This window comes from Tursiops truncatus, chromosome 19 (assembly GCF_011762595.2).
Source record: "Tursiops truncatus isolate mTurTru1 chromosome 19, mTurTru1.mat.Y, whole genome shotgun sequence".
Lineage (NCBI taxonomy): Eukaryota > Metazoa > Chordata > Mammalia > Artiodactyla > Delphinidae > Tursiops > Tursiops truncatus.
The window spans coordinates 47,793,810-47,810,366 of record NC_047052.1 but is presented as its reverse complement, the minus strand read 5'-3'; the positions used below and the strand labels follow the sequence as shown (position 1 = coordinate 47,810,366).

General features: G+C 49.7%; 2 protein-coding genes across 7 annotated transcripts in view; one reads left to right on the top strand and one right to left on the bottom strand.

Annotated features, from left to right (window-relative positions):
* ZNF283 (zinc finger protein 283) overlaps positions 1-16,557 on the bottom strand; it is an 88,181-nt gene that overhangs the window by 39,846 nt on the left and 31,778 nt on the right. The gene's annotated exons all lie outside the window — the stretch shown is intronic.
* On the top strand, positions 4,972-7,045 carry LYPD5 (LY6/PLAUR domain containing 5). Its single transcript, XM_033846396.2, is given in 6 exon segments — positions 4,972-5,125; positions 5,669-5,845; positions 6,074-6,220; positions 6,468-6,606; positions 6,608-6,647; positions 6,649-7,045. Coding segments are annotated over 6 exon segments (645 nt in total). The 5' UTR covers positions 4,972-5,061; the 3' UTR covers positions 6,727-7,045.

Below are 16,557 nucleotides of genomic sequence, written 5' to 3'. Positions count from 1 at the left end.
CTGGATAGTGAATAATGCAGCAAAAATTTCTATACCACTGAATTTTAAAATATCATTCAAGCACTCTACAGCTACTCTTCAGCTTCTAATAAATGTTGGAATATATTGAAAATACATGTATCGCAAATAAATTTGAAACTATTCAATATGCAAATATGTTGATTTGGTGACATCATATGACTAAGAATTCAACTCGAGGTAGTGGTTAAACACCCTTTTAGAAATTGTACGTTACGTTCCTGAAGATTGCATCTTAGAACATAAGCCAAAGTTACACTTTGAAAATCACCAACTTTTAAATGTTGTTTTAAGGAAAATTAGTATTTTGAGAAAATAATGAAGGCATCCAATTCAATGCCCTTAAGAGCACCAAAGGGGGTAAGAATAACATAGGATTAGTAGATATGTTAAAAATTGTTGAGTCTGGGTGGTGGGTATGCTATTCTCTGTATGCTTGTGTGTGTTTGAAAATTTCTACAGTAAAAAGTTTTAAAAATAGCTCTTTAATGGCTACCACAGAGCATCCTCCATTTTCTCCAATCTCTCAAATAATTAATCACTTAATTACAAAGCTTAATTACTGAAACGTGATTACAAAAAAAAAAAAAGAATTTCTGGGTTCATAGGGAGCTTGGAGTTCATGCTCTGTGGATGGATGCAAGAGCCCTGCCAAAATCTCTAGACCTAGATCACTGGGTCTCCATTGGATTACCTGGATGAAATAAAATTTATATTTATGGCAAGACAAGAAAAATTTAAACATAAAATTATTTTCTACCAGTTTGGGCCTCTGCCTTTCCCTTTAGTGTGTATTGTACATCTGCATTGAACAGACTTCCTTAGGGGATAATGTTCCTTCTTAATCTTGTAAGGGATCACAGTAACCCACTACTTGCTTTGTACATACAGATCTGGATTGTATAAACTGTCAATACATCATTTGTTGGATAACTCTTTGCCTCAAAAGCTTATATAACTGTGCTTTGACCTCTAATGGGCAGAACAGTCCTCAGAGCTTTCTGAAAGACTGTCTCCCAGGTTATAATCCTCAGGTTGGCTCGAATAAAATTTTCCATTTCTTTCTTAGATTGACCATTGATTTTTTTTTCATCGACAGCCTCCTGCAGTGGGGAGCTTCCCACCTGATACCTCACAGCCTCCAAAGGTACCTGAAGGCTACCAGAGTTCAAATCACACGGGCACAGCTGCACGCTCGCACAGTCACTTACACTCACACACACACACACAACACACACACACACACAGGCTCACACCCTAAATGGGCTGGTCAGCCAACTCTTCAAGCCTCAGTCTCTGAAACTGTGAATACCTCCAATGCCCCCACCTTCCACAGGGGCCTCAGAAAACCCAGCCTCCTTTCCTGGCCAGTCTCTACTCTCCAGGGGTCGTTAGCTCCACCCTCTCCCTGAAGGGCTAGCCCCTGACAGAGAGGCAGGAACAGGAGAAACAGGAAAAATAATTTGGATACAAAACAGGTTCAGGGAAGTGAGGCCTGTTGGGAGGAGCAGGGTTTTGGCAAAACGAGGGTGAGTCCAGAACCCTAGTGAGTGTCCACAGTTCCTGGGTGTTTGCTGTCAAAGAAAAATCGCACCGAACAAAGTTAAACAGGCACAGGAGACTTTATTCAAGACTATGGCAATAAGAGAGAGAGACTGAACTCAACTCCACTGAAACAAAAGGTGGGAGGGGTTTTCAGCTGGATAAGCTAGTGGGAAAATGCCAGAGACGGAGGGGAGGTTGGTGCATGGGATGGTCCAGCACCCTGACTTACTCCTGAGTTTACAAATGTTTTTCTCTGTAATTAGGCATCTGTGTTTGCTAACTGCCACTTATTCAAGTTCGGCTCCTACCCTCCCACAGAGCCTGAGGGTCAGGGGTGCTATCTTCCTTGATGATGACATTTTGGAGGGGTGGCTCCCAGGTCCCCTGAGAAAGACATTCCTGGGCTGTAAAACTGGCAAGAGGCTGGGAGAAAATTTACCTACATTTCAAAGGGACAGAGAAGGAATCGGCAATGACAAGTTTTCTAAAGTAAATGCTCTAAGGAAAGGGAGATTGGGGGCGTGAAGTCAGGAAGAAGTCCGTGTCAAGTTTAGTCAAGCTCAGGAGACCGTTAAGTCGTGGTCACCGCTATTGTGTCCCCTCTGCCCATTCATCTGGGGGTTCGTGACCCTAGGTCTCTGCACATGCCTGGTGCCCACCCTGCATGGCACGGTGAGTAGGTGTGATCCCAGCAGGCAGTGCCTCCAAGCGCAAGAAGCAAGGCAGATCAGGAGATGCCAACTTGGCATCAGCTCCCACTACCCTCGATAGCATCCATCTGGAAGTTCCCATCTCCCTGGTGTCTGAGTGTCCACATGGGTTTGGCTGAATCCTCAGGGGACAGTGTATCCCTCCAGTTGTCTGCCTGTGTCTCTATCTCCTCCGATGTTTTAAAATTCATTCATTTCAAAGTCTAATAAAAAATGTATTAAACACCTTCTGTGGGCATGTCCTGTTCATCAAGTCTGCGTTTGTCTGTGTGTCTACATCTGCGTCTGTCCACCCCGGATGTGTCTGTCTTTTTGCATCCCATGTGTAACTGCCTCTCTGGGAGTCTCTATCTCCCTGTCAGTTTGTTTCTAAGTTCCTCGATTCACTCATTCCTACAACATCACAAACATCCCCTGAGGCCTCTGAGGAGTTCACAGCCTGATGCAGTGACAGACACTAGCCCAACCCAGGGTGACCAAGGCTGGGAGACGGAGGTATTTGAGGCTGAACGTGGGTGGATGATTGTAGGCGGGCGTGGCAGGTCAGAGAAGTCTTCAAGGAGGAGGTGATGTTTGTGTCTCTGGGTCTGGAGACGTGGGCCCATATAGATGGTATGTGTTGGGATAGAGGAAGAGAAGAGAAATCAAGAGGCCGTGAGTGCCAACCTCAGACTAGAACACAGTGTTGGGGAACAGGGTAGAAAGAGAGCCTGCAAAACACGAATCCCCCCAAAGTTAAGGGTTACAGGCCCCTAGCTCCCTCCTCCCTCAGATCCAGGAGTCCAGGCCCCATCATGATTATCTAGGAGGAAACGAGCCCAAGCAAGGGAGGGCGGGGGTGGAGGAATGCCTGCCGGCCTGGGGCTTTGCTGGGAGAACCAGCCACGCAGAAATCAGAGCAGGAGCTGTCCTCGGTGTCTCCACTCAGGTCCACAACCTGGCAATGGGGGGCCCCAGAGCCACCCTGCTGTGCCTCTTTGGGGCTGTCCTCTGTCTCACAGGTATTCAGACTTTTGAGTCCAGTGGTAAGAGGGCAGTTGGGTGGGAGATAGCTGGACTCTTCTGGGTCTGAGGGAGCAGAGAGTGAGGGGCGGATTCCAGGGACTCAGGGAGGAGCGAACTAGGGGCCCTGATTCCTGGGTCTGAGGGAGAAGGGGCTGGGGGTCCGGACTCCTGCGTCTTGGTTGGGAGAGGCCTGGAGACTGTGTCCTCTCCAGTTCTCTTCCCCTCCTCTGTTCTTTCCATATCACTCATTTCCTCCAGCGTCTCTGTTCCACTACTCCAGCCTTTCTCATCCTCTTTGCCCATGTCCTCATTCAAAGGTACCTCTGGGGAGCCATGGGGGCTCTTTCCAGAACTGGCAGGAAACCTTGGCCTCATCCTCAGGCAACCCCTTCCCCTAGTTTGCGTAAGGACAGGGACATAGTCATATCAGGACTGAAGTGGCTACAAAGGCAGGGAATTTGAGAGGTGGGAAGGAGGTTATGCCTGCATATAACAACTTTGTGTGTGTGTGTGCACGCATGCACGTGCACACGCTCGTCCACGGAAGAGAGTTCGATTTCTCTGTGTGTCCATGTGTCAGGGTGTCCTGTGGGTCTCTGTGCTTGTGTGTGTTTATCTGTACCAGGTTTTGATGTCTGGGTGTTTGAACAAATGCTTTTATGGGTCTGTTTATCTCTGAGCCTCACTTTCTTTTTAAAAGAGATGTGTGTATAATTTTGCATCTCTGTTTTTCTTTGTGTTTGTGCATCTCTATGACTGGTGGGCCTGTATTTCTCTCTGTGTATGTGTGTTTGGGTATTTTGATGTGTATCTGTCTCTCTGTGTATCTGTTGTGTGTCTCTATGTATCTTGCATCTGAATACGATTTTAAATTGTTTGTTTTTGTAGCCCTCTTTTTTGTCTATCTCTAACTTCGCCTGATTTCAGGGTCTCATTTTATTTGTATGTCTGTGATTCTTGGGTCTGTATTTGTCTCTCTCTGGGTATGACTTCCTGTGTTCCTGGGTCTGTGTGTTGTGATTATTTCTGTATCCACACAGTTTTCTGTCTGTGAGTGTGATTTTGCATGTGTGAGATCCTGTGCCTTGGTTTCCGGGGTTTCTATTGGAGGGTCTGGGTGGTACTCGTTTTGCTTGTAAATGTAGAACTCAGTGTGAATGCATTCAGGATACTCTGTGAATATTTGTGAGATCTGCATGAGCCTGTGTCAATTTTGTTATTTTGTGTTTACGTCAGTGTTTAAGTGTTCTGTGTGTGTGTGTACCTGTATTGCTAGGGGCTGGCTCTGCGTGCATTTGTAGCATGAGATTGTACATCCCAGTGCCTATACTGGAGTGTTTGTTTTCCATCAGTGACCTTTTAGTGCTACTGGATATCATGAGTATAGTTGGGAAAGGGATAGGCAGGACAGGAGTGAATCACTTCCTCCTTTATCAAAATCTTGGAGGGCTTCCTGGAAGAGGATGGAGATTTGGAAGAGCCTGGGGAAAAAAAACCTGGACTGGCAGGTGCAGATGCCATTGCTGTGCCAAGAGGTAGACACAGCCATGACCAGCCACAGCAGCAGCCCCTGCTTCTTTCAAGGCAACAAGGCCTGTCTCCCCTCAGAGCAGAAGAGCCTGGCCCATGTGGCTGTCATATGCAGGGTGGAGCCTGATTCCTTGCACAGGCTCATCCTTGGCCTGTTCCACTCACTCCACCCCTGCTCCTCTCCCCAGGGTCCCAAGCCCTGCAATGCTACAGCTTTCAACACTTCTACTTCGGGCCCTTTGACCTCAGTGGCATGAAATTCCTCAATGTCTCCTGTCTCCTCGGATGCTCCGAGGCTGTCTTATCCCTGAACACTGGTGAGGGGCAGGAAACACACAAAAAAAGGGCGGGAGCGGGGGACAAGGACAAGGATGAAAGATTAGACGGGGTGGGGGGGATGGGGGTGGAGGAGCAGACAAGGGGTTGGGAAGGAACTGGGTAGAAGAGGGGAGGGAAGGTCAGGATAGAGATGCAGAAGTGGAGGCTGGAGAAGGGGTAGGACGAAGGAGGGGATGGGGGGGCAGGAGGTGGGAGGAGGAGACAGTGGGGGGCCAGGAAGAGGAGGTGGGAGAGGGGCAGAAAAGCGGAAGAGGGGAAGGAGAGAAAAGGAAGAGGAGGAAAGGGTTGGTGATGAGAGGAGAGGGGGAGGCGGTGTAGAGGGAAGCAGAGTTTGACAGGGAGCGAGGGACTAAAGAGAAGGGCAGGGCTGGAGGGAGAAGCCAGGTTGAGTGAGAAGCGAGAAGACAGAGGAGCAAGAGACTTGAGACTAGAGGGAGAGAGGTGGAGAGGAGGGAGCGTGGGAGAGGAGGAGAAGGGCTGAGGGGGAGGCAGCGCGCCAGACCCCATCCCCTCGCTCCCAGGGTACCGCGCCTCAATGACCATGGTACAGAAGGGCTGCTGGACAGGCCCGGCTACGGGCCAGATGCAGTGGAATGACAAGGCGCTGCCGCCTAACTACTCGGTGGTGCGCGGCTGAGGGACCGACCTTTGCAACGCGAACTTCCAGACCCACGACTCCCTCGCCAACCTGGGCCGAGGTATGCGAGGGGCGGGGCTGGGTGTGGGGCGGGACTGTACGGGGCTGGGAGGGGCCCCGGCCCGCGCGCGCGCCCGGGGAGGGGTGTGGTCTCCGTTGGGCTCCTCCTCCCGGCGCGCTGGGATTCCAGCGCCCCAGTCGGGCCAGACGGGAGCCCTGGCGCAATGCACAACCCGCACGACCGTACCGAGGACCGTTACCTGAGTGTGCGTCCACGCTCTCTTGCCAGCGCCCAACCCGCCGACGCTCAGCGGCCCCAAGTGCTACTCCTGAGTGGGGATCCACCCGGAGGACTGCACCCCGGAGAAGTTCCGGCGGGTCCAGTGTCACCAGGACCAAAGCATCTGCTTCCAGGGCAATGGCAGCATGACCTTTGGTGAGAGGCTGGGAGGGTGAGAGGGCCTGGGCAAGGGGTGTGGAGGCAGGGCAGGGCTGACAGGGAGACACGGCCCTGGTCTAAAGAAGGAGGCATGGTCCTGGACTGAGGGAGGAGGCATGGCTCTGGTCTAAGGAGGGGACTGGAAGTAAGTCTGAGGACCCAGTCATGGCTGTGATCTCTGAGGTGGAGGTTCAGGTGCAGCTGCCTCCCTCGGTTCTGACCCTCCTCACTGCCCGCCTCCCAGGCAATTTCTCAGTCCCTGTGTACATCAGAACCTGCCACCGGCCCTCCTGCACCACCCGGGGCACCACCAGCCCGTGGACAAACATCGACCTCCAGGGCTCCTGCTGTGAGGGGCACCTCTGCAACAAGGACTCCATCAGCCTTCACCAGCGCCTCGGGCACCGTCCCTCCTGGGGTGCCCCCCCACCGTCATAGTCCTTCTCCTCATGGCTACCCTGCTGGCTAGCACTCTGGGAGGACCCCTCGGGCTCTCCTCATAGCCCCTCCAGCCCCTTCCTGAGCAGGATGCTGGGGGCAGGGCACACGCGCCCTCTTCTCACTGCTTCAGTTCCTGGAATGTGGAAAATAAGAGCTGCACTCCCGTGTCTCTCTCTCTCTCTCTCTCTCTCTCTCTCTCTCTCCCCCTCCCTCCCGCTTCCCTACTAACGCCCAGCCCTTACCTGGTCAGCAGGCCTGGGAGAAATTGGGCAAGGTCCCTAGCATCCCAGGGTGGGGAGAAACAGCCACATCCCACCCCGCATGCAGAGCAAACCTGATCATAGATCCTGCTTGCTGAGCACCAACCAGGCCCAGGCTCACCACAACCCCATTTCCTGGTTGTGGGTTTCCTGGTCCTAGGCTCTCCCTCCAGAGCCTGGAGCCAGGCTGCATGGGTTCGAATTCCAGCTTCAGCATTTTGCCTGTGGGTGACCTTGGGCAAGTTACTTAATCTCACTGAGACTATGTTTCCTAACTTGTCAGGCAGAGGTGAAAATAAAACCTACAGTAATGACAAGGTCCTACTTCACAGTGGTTGTGGGCGGGATTTAATGAATTCCCTCTCTTTGTCATCTTGATCTGTGATCATCTGTTTGAATATTTAGTCATTTAAAAATACTCATTCAACACCTACTTATTGCTGTCTGCTAACTGCAGTGCACGAGAAATATCTGGTTTGGGTAAGAGGGAAAAGGCAGTAAAAAAGTAGAATGGGGGCTTCCCTAGTGGCGCAGTGGTTGAGAGTCTGCCTGCCGATGCAGGGGACACGGGTTCGTGCCCCAGTCCGGGAAGATCCCACATGCCGCGGAGCGGCTGGGCCCGTGAGCCATGGCCGCTGAGCCTGCGCGTCCGGAGCCTGTGCTCTGCAACGGGAGAGGCCACAACAGTGAGACGCCCGCGTACCGCAAAAAAAAAAAAAAAGTAGAATGGATGCTATTGATAAAATTTTAATTTATGAAGGAACCTTCCTACACTGTTGGTGGGAATGTAAAATGGTGCAGCCACTATGGAGAACAAAAACTAAAAACAGAACTACCATATGGCCCAGCAATCCCACTCCTGGGCATATACCCAGAGAAAACCATAATTCAAAAAGATACATGCACCCCAATGTTCACTGCAGCACTATTTGCAGTAGCCAAGACATGGAATAGACCTAAATGTCCATCAACAGATGAATGAATAAAGAAGATGTGGTATATACATACAATGGAATACTACTCAGCCATAAAAAAAGAATGAAATAATGCCATTTGCAGCAACATGGGATGACCTAGAGATTATCATACTAAGTGAAGTAAGTCAAACAGAGAAAGACAAATATATAATATGGCTTATATGTGGAATCTAAAAAAAAATGATACAAATGAACTTATATACAAAACAGAAATAGACCCACAGACGTAGAAAACAAACTTATGATTACCAAAGGGGAAAGGTGGGGGAAGGGATAAATCCTAATTTAACATATATACACTACTATATATAAAATAGATAACCAACAAGGTCCTACTGTATAGCACAGGGAAGTATATTCAATATCTTGTAATAAACTATGATGGAAAAGAATGTGAAAAAGAATATATAAATATTATATATATATCCTATATATATATAATGATGTGTGTGTGTGTATATATATATATATATATATACACACATCATTTTGCCATACACCTGAAGCTAACGCAACATTGTAAATCAACCATACTTCAATTAAAAAAATTAATTAGGACTTCCCTGGTGGTGCAGTGGTTGAGAATCTGCCTGCTAATGCAGGGGACACGGGTTCGAGCCCTGGTCTGGGAGGATCCCACATGCCGCGGAGCAACTAGGCCCGTGAGCCACAACTACTGAGCCTGTGCATCTGGAGCCTGTGCTCCGCAACGGGAGAGGCCGCGATAGTGAGAGGTCCACGCACCGCGGTGAAGAGTGGCCCTCGCTTGCCACACCTAGAGAAAGCCCTCGCGCAGAAACGAAGACCCAACACAGCCAAAAATAAATAAATACATTAATTAATTTCTTAAAAAGTCCCTTTAAAAAAAATTAATTTATGAACATCAGGACCACCACCGATAATCTTTATATAAAATAATAAAGGGAAAGAACAGGCAGGATTAAAAGATATGGATAGACAAATATATGAAAAGATAAAAATAAAGGGAGAAAGGAGGGAAGGAAGCAAAGAAGCAAGGAAAGGAAGAAGGAAAAAAAAAAGCAAAGAAGAAAATATGCATATCTAATACAGTTTGCATTTCTGTAACTGGTCACAAGGCCATAGTTGAAATGTTTAATTTCCTTCTTCCGTTACTCATTCCAAGTGTCCTTTGCCCTCAGCTGGCTGGTGTTATTTATCAAGTTAGGCAACCGAAACCCTCATTCCTGAAAGGTCTAAATCCTTAGTGGTCCTGCATGTTTTTGAGGGGGTTACATATACTATGGAACATGAAATCTCTAAGGAGTGCTCCAGAGAATGCCTTGGGTTCCAGACACGGCCTTCCTTGGATCCACTCTGCAGGAGGAACCCAATTTCCCCTTAGTAATTGAGATCAGTCATCCCAGCAAATAATCTTCTTCTTTGCCCATTGGTTCAGTGGAGTGAGGAGCCCTAAAAGGCCAGGTGAACGTCTCACCTTCCCACTCAGTGGAAGCATTGCTGTGTCCTCTAGTGGAAGCAGGAAGCATTCTTTCCTTGGGAACCAAAACCTCCAAACCAGCAGAGCTCAAAGTCATGGGGATGGGAGGCAGAAGTTCTGCAAGGGGCTTCCGTGGTGGCGCAGTTGAGAGTCCGCCTGCCGATGCAGGGGACGCGGGTTCGTGCCCCGGTCCGGGAAGATCCCACATGCCGCGGAGCGGCTGGGCCCGTGAGCCATGGCCGCTGAGCCTGCGCGTCCGGAGCCTGTGCTCCGCAACGGGAGAGGCCACAGCAGTGAGAGGCCCGCGTACCGCAAAAAAAAAAAAAAAAAAAAAGGAAGTACTTGGGCTGGAAGGGCTGGCAGGTAGAGAAAAAAAACCTCTGACTGGGGGTTAGGGCAACAGGAGTGATTTCATAGAGAACGGAGCCTGTGCTGGGTCGTGAATGATGAGGGGGGTCACCAGGTGGACAGAATGAGGAAGAGCATTCCAGACAAAAGGGCCAGCCCACACAAGCTCATGAAAGGAAATACTTGGTTTGTTTGCTTTTTATCATTATTATTATTGAAGTATAGTTGATTTACAATGTTATGTTAATTACTGCTGTACAGCAAAGTGATTCAGTTATACATATATATACATTCTTTTTAAAATATGTTTTTCTATTATGCTTTAACATAGGATATTGAATATAGCTCTCTGTGCTGAAGAGTAGGACTTGTTATCCATCCCTTTTATAAAGGCTTACATCTGCTAACCCCAACCTCCCAATCCATCCCTCCCCCAACCCCCTCCCCCTTCACAACCACCAGTCTGTTCTCCATGTCCTTGATTCTAGGAAACACTTGTTAAATGGCAGAGGGACAGCAGGACAGAAGCAGGAACAAGTAAGAGACAGAGGAAGCTGCAGGGAGGGACAGTCAGCAAACATTTATAACCTATTCTTCTGAGCCGGTGATGCCAGGGACCCAGCAATGAGTCAGACCCAACCCTGTCCTCCTGGTCTGGAAAGAGTCAGTCACAAACCCGGAGGCTGATGGTTGGTAAATCATAAAGTATGGAGGTCTAGGGGAGTTCCAAAGAGGAAGACCAGGGAAGGCTTCTGATAGGAACGAATCTCTGAGAAGACACTTAAGTGACAAGTAGGAATTGGCAAAGGAGAAGGAGGAAGGGCGGAGTGCAGAAAGGCTTGGTCTGTGTACAAAATGTGAGAAAAGATGAGGATGAAGTGATGGCAGCGCTCCTGAGGGGCTTAAAATGTCAGATGAAGCTAAAGTTTCCTGAACTTATTCTGCAGCCAATGGGGATCCATGGAAGGGCTTCGAGCAGGGGAGAGGTATGGTCGAAGCCAGGGGATGGGAAGCTCTCCCTGTGAGCACGCAGGGGACAGACTGGGGGAGTGAGAAGGTAGGGACACCAAGGAGAGGCTGGTGATGGGGTCTCTCATTCATGGTCTCCAGGGTCAGGGGCCACTTAGTGTTGAGGGGCTTGGAGGGAGAAGGAAGGAGTGAGAAAACAGTGTGTCAGGGCTGAGGAGTAAAGTCCCTTATGCATGAGGATTGTGGCTTCCTCTGGAGATTGGGAAGAAGGCGGTGGTCATACAGAAGCACACAGGAAGATTCTGGGGAGCGGCAGTATTCTCTCTGGGTGTGTGGTAATTTCATGGGGATACACAAATGTAATCATTTGTCCAATACAGATCTCTATATGGTATGCACTTTCTGCACGTATGGTATATTGCATAAAAAAAAATACTAATGCCAACAGCAAAGTTAAGGCAAGAGCCTAGGTTTTTGGACTCCCATATTGTGGCTTTCTAATCTTTGGTGACAGAGGTCAGGATGCTGGCTATCTCTGGTGTATCAGTTGGGAGACGGTTCAGGAGAACCTCCTGTGGCAATGGAGATGCTCTATGACTTGCCTGAGGTGATGGTCACACGTGTCTATACACAGGTAGAACTGCATCAATTTGTACACTTAAGACTTGTGGGGGACTTTCCTGGTGGTGCAGTGGTTAAGAATCCACCTGCCAATGCAGAGGACATGGGTTCGAGCCCTGGTCGGGGAACCAGATCCCACATGCCATGGAGCAACTAAGCCCGTGTGCCACAGCTCTAGAGCCTGGGCTCTAGAGCCCGCGAGCCACAACTCCTGAGCCCACGTGCTACAACTACTGAAGCCCGCGTGCCTAGAGCCCATGCTCCACAACAAGAGAAGCCACCGCAATGAAAACCCCGCGCACCGCCACGAAGAGTAGCCCCCGCTCGCCGCAACTAGAGAAAGCCCGCGCGCAGCAACGAAGACCCAACGCAGCCAAAAATAAATAAATTAACTAATTAATTTTAAAAAAAGATTTGTGACCTTTCCAACGTGTAAGCCATAACTCCACAGAAAGAAACAAAATTAAAATACGACATACAATTAAATGATATCATGTCTGGGATTTGCATGAAAATAATATAGGAAGTGAGGAAGCAGGTGGAGGCACAGATGAAATGCAATTAACCATGAGTTGCTTTTGTTAGATGGGTACGTGACGTTTATTATATACTCTTCTGTTCACTTCTGCTTGTTTGAAGTTTTGCATAATAATAATATATATACGTATACGTATACATGGATAGATAGATAGACAGATAGTCGATAGATAAAACAAATACCTGTTGAACCCAGTGACCCAGGCACTTCCTCCCTTCAGAACTCAGATGCCTGCTGCGCTCAGTGACCCAGGTGGTCCAGTGCTTGGATCACACTCACAGCGCCCCTCTCCTAAGATTCTGTTGCCCTCCCCAGGTTAATGCAGGTGGGAGCCTAGGTCAGCACCAAGGACAGATCCACAGCATTGGGTCTCAGAACCACAGACAGCAACTCAACTAATAGGCGAGACAAAGGACACGGAAATGAGGAAATGACATCCTTCCGATTTCCAGAACAGTGTGGAACAGGGCAGGAGGGTGGAGTCGAAGAAGAGCCAATCAGTACTACTGAATAAGAGCATTCCTTCAACAAATAGCCATTGAGCATCTCCTCTGTGCCAGGCACAGTTCTAAACACTGGAGATGGCAAAATCCCTGTCCTGAACAAGTAGGAAAATAAGAAAACAGGATCATTTAGATAAATGCCATGCGCCATGATAAAGACGTAGCAATGAAATATGATGCAGTTATTTATGGGGTGGGAGAGGAGCATTTCTGAGGAGATGGTCAAGGAAGAGACTATATTGAAAAGAGAACTGGATGAAGTAAGGAAATGATCCAAGAGGAGACTGGAGGTAAAAGCATTCAGGCAGAGGAAGAAGCAAGCACCAAGATGTTGAGGCAGGAAAGAGCGTGGCATGTTTGAGGACCAGCAAGAAGGCCAATGTGGTGGAGCAAAGTAAGTGGACGGGAAAGGGCAGGAGGGCTTTTGGTAAGATAGGAGTAGACACACAGAGAGAAAGAGATAGAGAAAGAGAGACAGGAAAATATGAAAGACAAGCAGAGACTGAAAGAGTCAAGAAAGACCCACAGGCAGAAAGAGAGAAGCAAAATAACACTAGCTGTAATTTATAAAGTGCATTTTCCATTATCTATTCTATTACCTATCCATATATACGTACTCATATATATTAATGTATACATACTTTTTTTTTTTTTTTTTTTTTTTTGCGGTACGCGGGCCTCTCACTGTTGTGGCCTCTCCCGTTGTGGAGCACAGGCTCCGGACGCGCAGGCTCAGAGACCATGGCTCACGGGCCCAGCCGCTCCGCGGCATGTGGGATCTTCCCGGACCGGGGCACGAACCCGCGTCCCCTGCATCGGCAGGCGGACTCTCAACCACTGCGCCACCAGCAAAGCCCTACATACTTTTTATTACGGAAAACTTCAAACATAAAAGTGTAATATTTATTGTTATTATTATATAACAAACCACTCCAAAATTTAGTGTCTTAAAACAAGAAGTGTATTATTTCTCATGATTCTGAGGGTTGACGGGGCACTTCTGCTGGTCTCATGCAGCTGCATTCAGATGGGGCTGGACTGGGGCTTTTGGCCAGAGTGCTTTGATTCTCCTCTGCATGGCCTCTCCATGTGACTAGCTTGGGCTTCCTCACAACATGGCAGTCTTAGAGTTCTAAGAGAACAAAAGCAAAAGCTTCTAGTTCTCTTAAGAACTGGACCTGGAACTGGCCCAGCATCATTTCTGCCACATTCTATTAGTCAAAGCAAGTCACAAGGCAGCCAGATTGAAGGAGAAGAGACAGAGTCTACCTGTTGGTGGGAGAAGCCACATACCAGCACAGAGGAGGAGGAATTACTGGAGCCAGCTTGGGAAACAATGTGCCACGAGGGCTTAATGTATGCCAGGTCCCGTGCTGAGGGCCCCACATATTCCACCTCACCTAATCCTCAAGCAACCCTGTGACACAGGGTATAATCATCCCCCCATTTTACAGGTCTCATAGGACACAGAGCTAGGGATAGCAGAGTTAGATATGAACTCAGGTCTGTCTCTAAACCAGGCTGTATGTGTGTTATGTTATTATGTTCCACCCAAAAATAAAGTCAGTGACCATGGCCATGTCAAGGCTTAACCCAGGGCTTCCCTGGTGGCTCAGCGGTTAAGAATCTGCCTGCCAATGCAGGGGACAGAGCCCTGGTCCAGGAAAATCCCACATACTGCGGAGCAACTAAGCCCGTGTGCCACAACTACTGAGCCTGCGCTCTAGAGCCCATGTGCCACAACTACTGAAGTCTGCACTCCTAGAGCCCGTGCTCAACAAGAGAAGCCAACAAAGTGAGAAGCCCGCGCACCGCAACGAAGAGTAGCCCCCACTCGTCGCAACTAGAGAAAGCCTGCGCACAGCAACAAAGACCCAACGCAGCCAAAATAAATAAATAAATAAATTTTAAATTAAAAAAAAAGGCTTAACCCAATTGACCCAAAGTCTCTAGATACCCAGATTGCGAGATATATATCTATATAGACAGATAGATAAATAGCTTAACATAATATAATACATAATTTTTAATTGGTTGGGAACACAGAGATACAAAGGATAAACTAAAAGCAGAGGGCTTCCCTGGTGGCACAGTGGTTGGGAGTCCGCCTGCCAGTGCAGGGGATGCGGGTTTGAGCTCTGGTCCAGGAAGATCCTACATGCCGTGGAGCAACTAAGCCCCTGCACCACAACTACTGAGCCTGCCCTCTATAGCCCGTGAGCCAAAACTACTGAGCCCGCGTGCCACAGCTACTGAAGCCTGCATGCCTAGAGCCCGTGCTCCACAACAAGAGAAGCCACTGCAATGAGAAGCCCACACACGGCAACAAAGAGTAGCCCCTGCTCGCTGCAACTAGAGAAAGCCCACGCACAGCAACAAAGACCCAATGCAGCCAAAAATAAATAAATAAATTTATTTTTAAAATAAAATCGGGGCTTCCCTGGTAGCGCAGTGGTTGAGAGTCCGCCTGCCGATGCAGGGGACACGGGTTCATGCCCCGGTCCGGGAAGATCCCACATGCTGCGGAGCGGCTGGGCCCGTGAGCCATGGCCTCTGAGCCTGCATGTCCGGAGCCTGTGCTCCGCAGCGGGAGAGGCCACAACAATGAGAGGCCCGCGTACCGAAAAAAATAAAAAATAAAATAAAATAAAAATTAAAAAAATGAAAGCGGAGAGGCATGCACCTGGGGACAAAGACCAGGAGACAGAAACTCAGAAGCAAGGCCAGTGAGATACAGAGAGAAGCAGACTCACAGAGACAAAGCAAAAGCAAGAGAGAGATTGACAGAAACACAGGGTCTCCCTCCTTTAGCCAGGAAGCTCCATGGGGGCAGGGATTTTGTCTGTTTTGTTATTACTGTATCCCCAACGTGTAGAGCAGGACCTGACTCTCAGCAGGTGCGCAATAGATGGATACTAAGCTGGAAAAGCAGAGAGCCTGCAGTTCCCTCAAACAGCACCAGGTGGCAGTATCCCAATGCCCCGAAGCCTCCAAAAGCCTAAATCCAAAAGACAGCAGTTGGAGGATTTGCCGCCACAGGCCTCAGACTTTCTGGACGTCTTCCCCTGGGCTGAGCCCCGCCTTTCCCTGCACAAGCCCTGGGTGATGAGTGACCTTTCCATATGAGACTACCTCTTCACCCGCTCCACCACCAGGCCGAGTTAAACAGCTCTTTCTTTGTCCTTGGCCCCTTCCGGCTGGGCACCAAGGCATCTGGGTCCATTCCAGGCCCGGAGATGGGGCTGGGATGAAGGTGGGGCAGCTGGGACGAGGCCAAGGAAAAGTCCTAAGGATTTTGGAATCAGTTTTCCTAGTCTTCCTGGACCAGGAGTATGGGTCCAGCCCCCTCCTCCCTCAGACCCAGGATCCAGGACCCCGGCCCCTCCTCCCTCAGACCCAGGATCCTGGTCCCCGGCCCCTCCTCCCTCAGACCCAGGATCCTGGTCCCCGGCCCCTCCTCCCTCAGACCCAGGATCCTGGTCCCCGGCCCCTCCCCCGTCAGACCCAGGATCCAGGTCCCCGGCCCCTCCCCCTTTAGACCCAGGATCCTGGTCCCCGGCCCCTCCCCCGTCAGACCCAGGATCCTGGTCCCCAGCCCTCCTCCCCTCCAAGTCCCTTGCAGCTGCCCTGCTCCCTCCTCTGGGCAGAGAGGTCCTCTAGTGCTCCCCCTCCCTGTCTTTTACAGAGACCCCCTCCCCCTCCACGCCCCCCTTCCAGGGTTGAGACTAAAGGTGAGTCACAGGAAGCGCTGGGGCCCTGAGTCACCAACCCCCTCTCTGGGCTGCAGGGAGCTGGCTCTGGCGCAGTGTGCTACCAGCTGACCCCCATAGCCCAGAACTTCCGTTTGGAGGCAGGTGCCCTTCCCACTCTGGCATCTCCCACACCCTGCCTAGTCTCCGCTTTTCTCTTTTAGTCGTGGGCTCTTTGGAGGCAAAATTTCCCTCTGCTCCAACTTCCCTGTCTTGATTCTGACTCCTGCTTTCTCTTCACCACTAGGTCTCTTCCGTCTCCAGCTCTTTGAGTTTGTAAAAACTTCTCCCCCCAACCTCCTCCCTCCCCTCTCTCCCCCTCCTTCTCTGTCTGTCTCTGTCCCTCCCTCTCCTCTGGCTCCAGCATTCACGGTCTCTCTGGTTGTCTCTCTCCCCTCAGTTTTTCACAGTTGCCTGCACTGGAGCACAGAGGCTGTGGAAGGCCTGGGCTGGAGGTCTCTGTTCCATG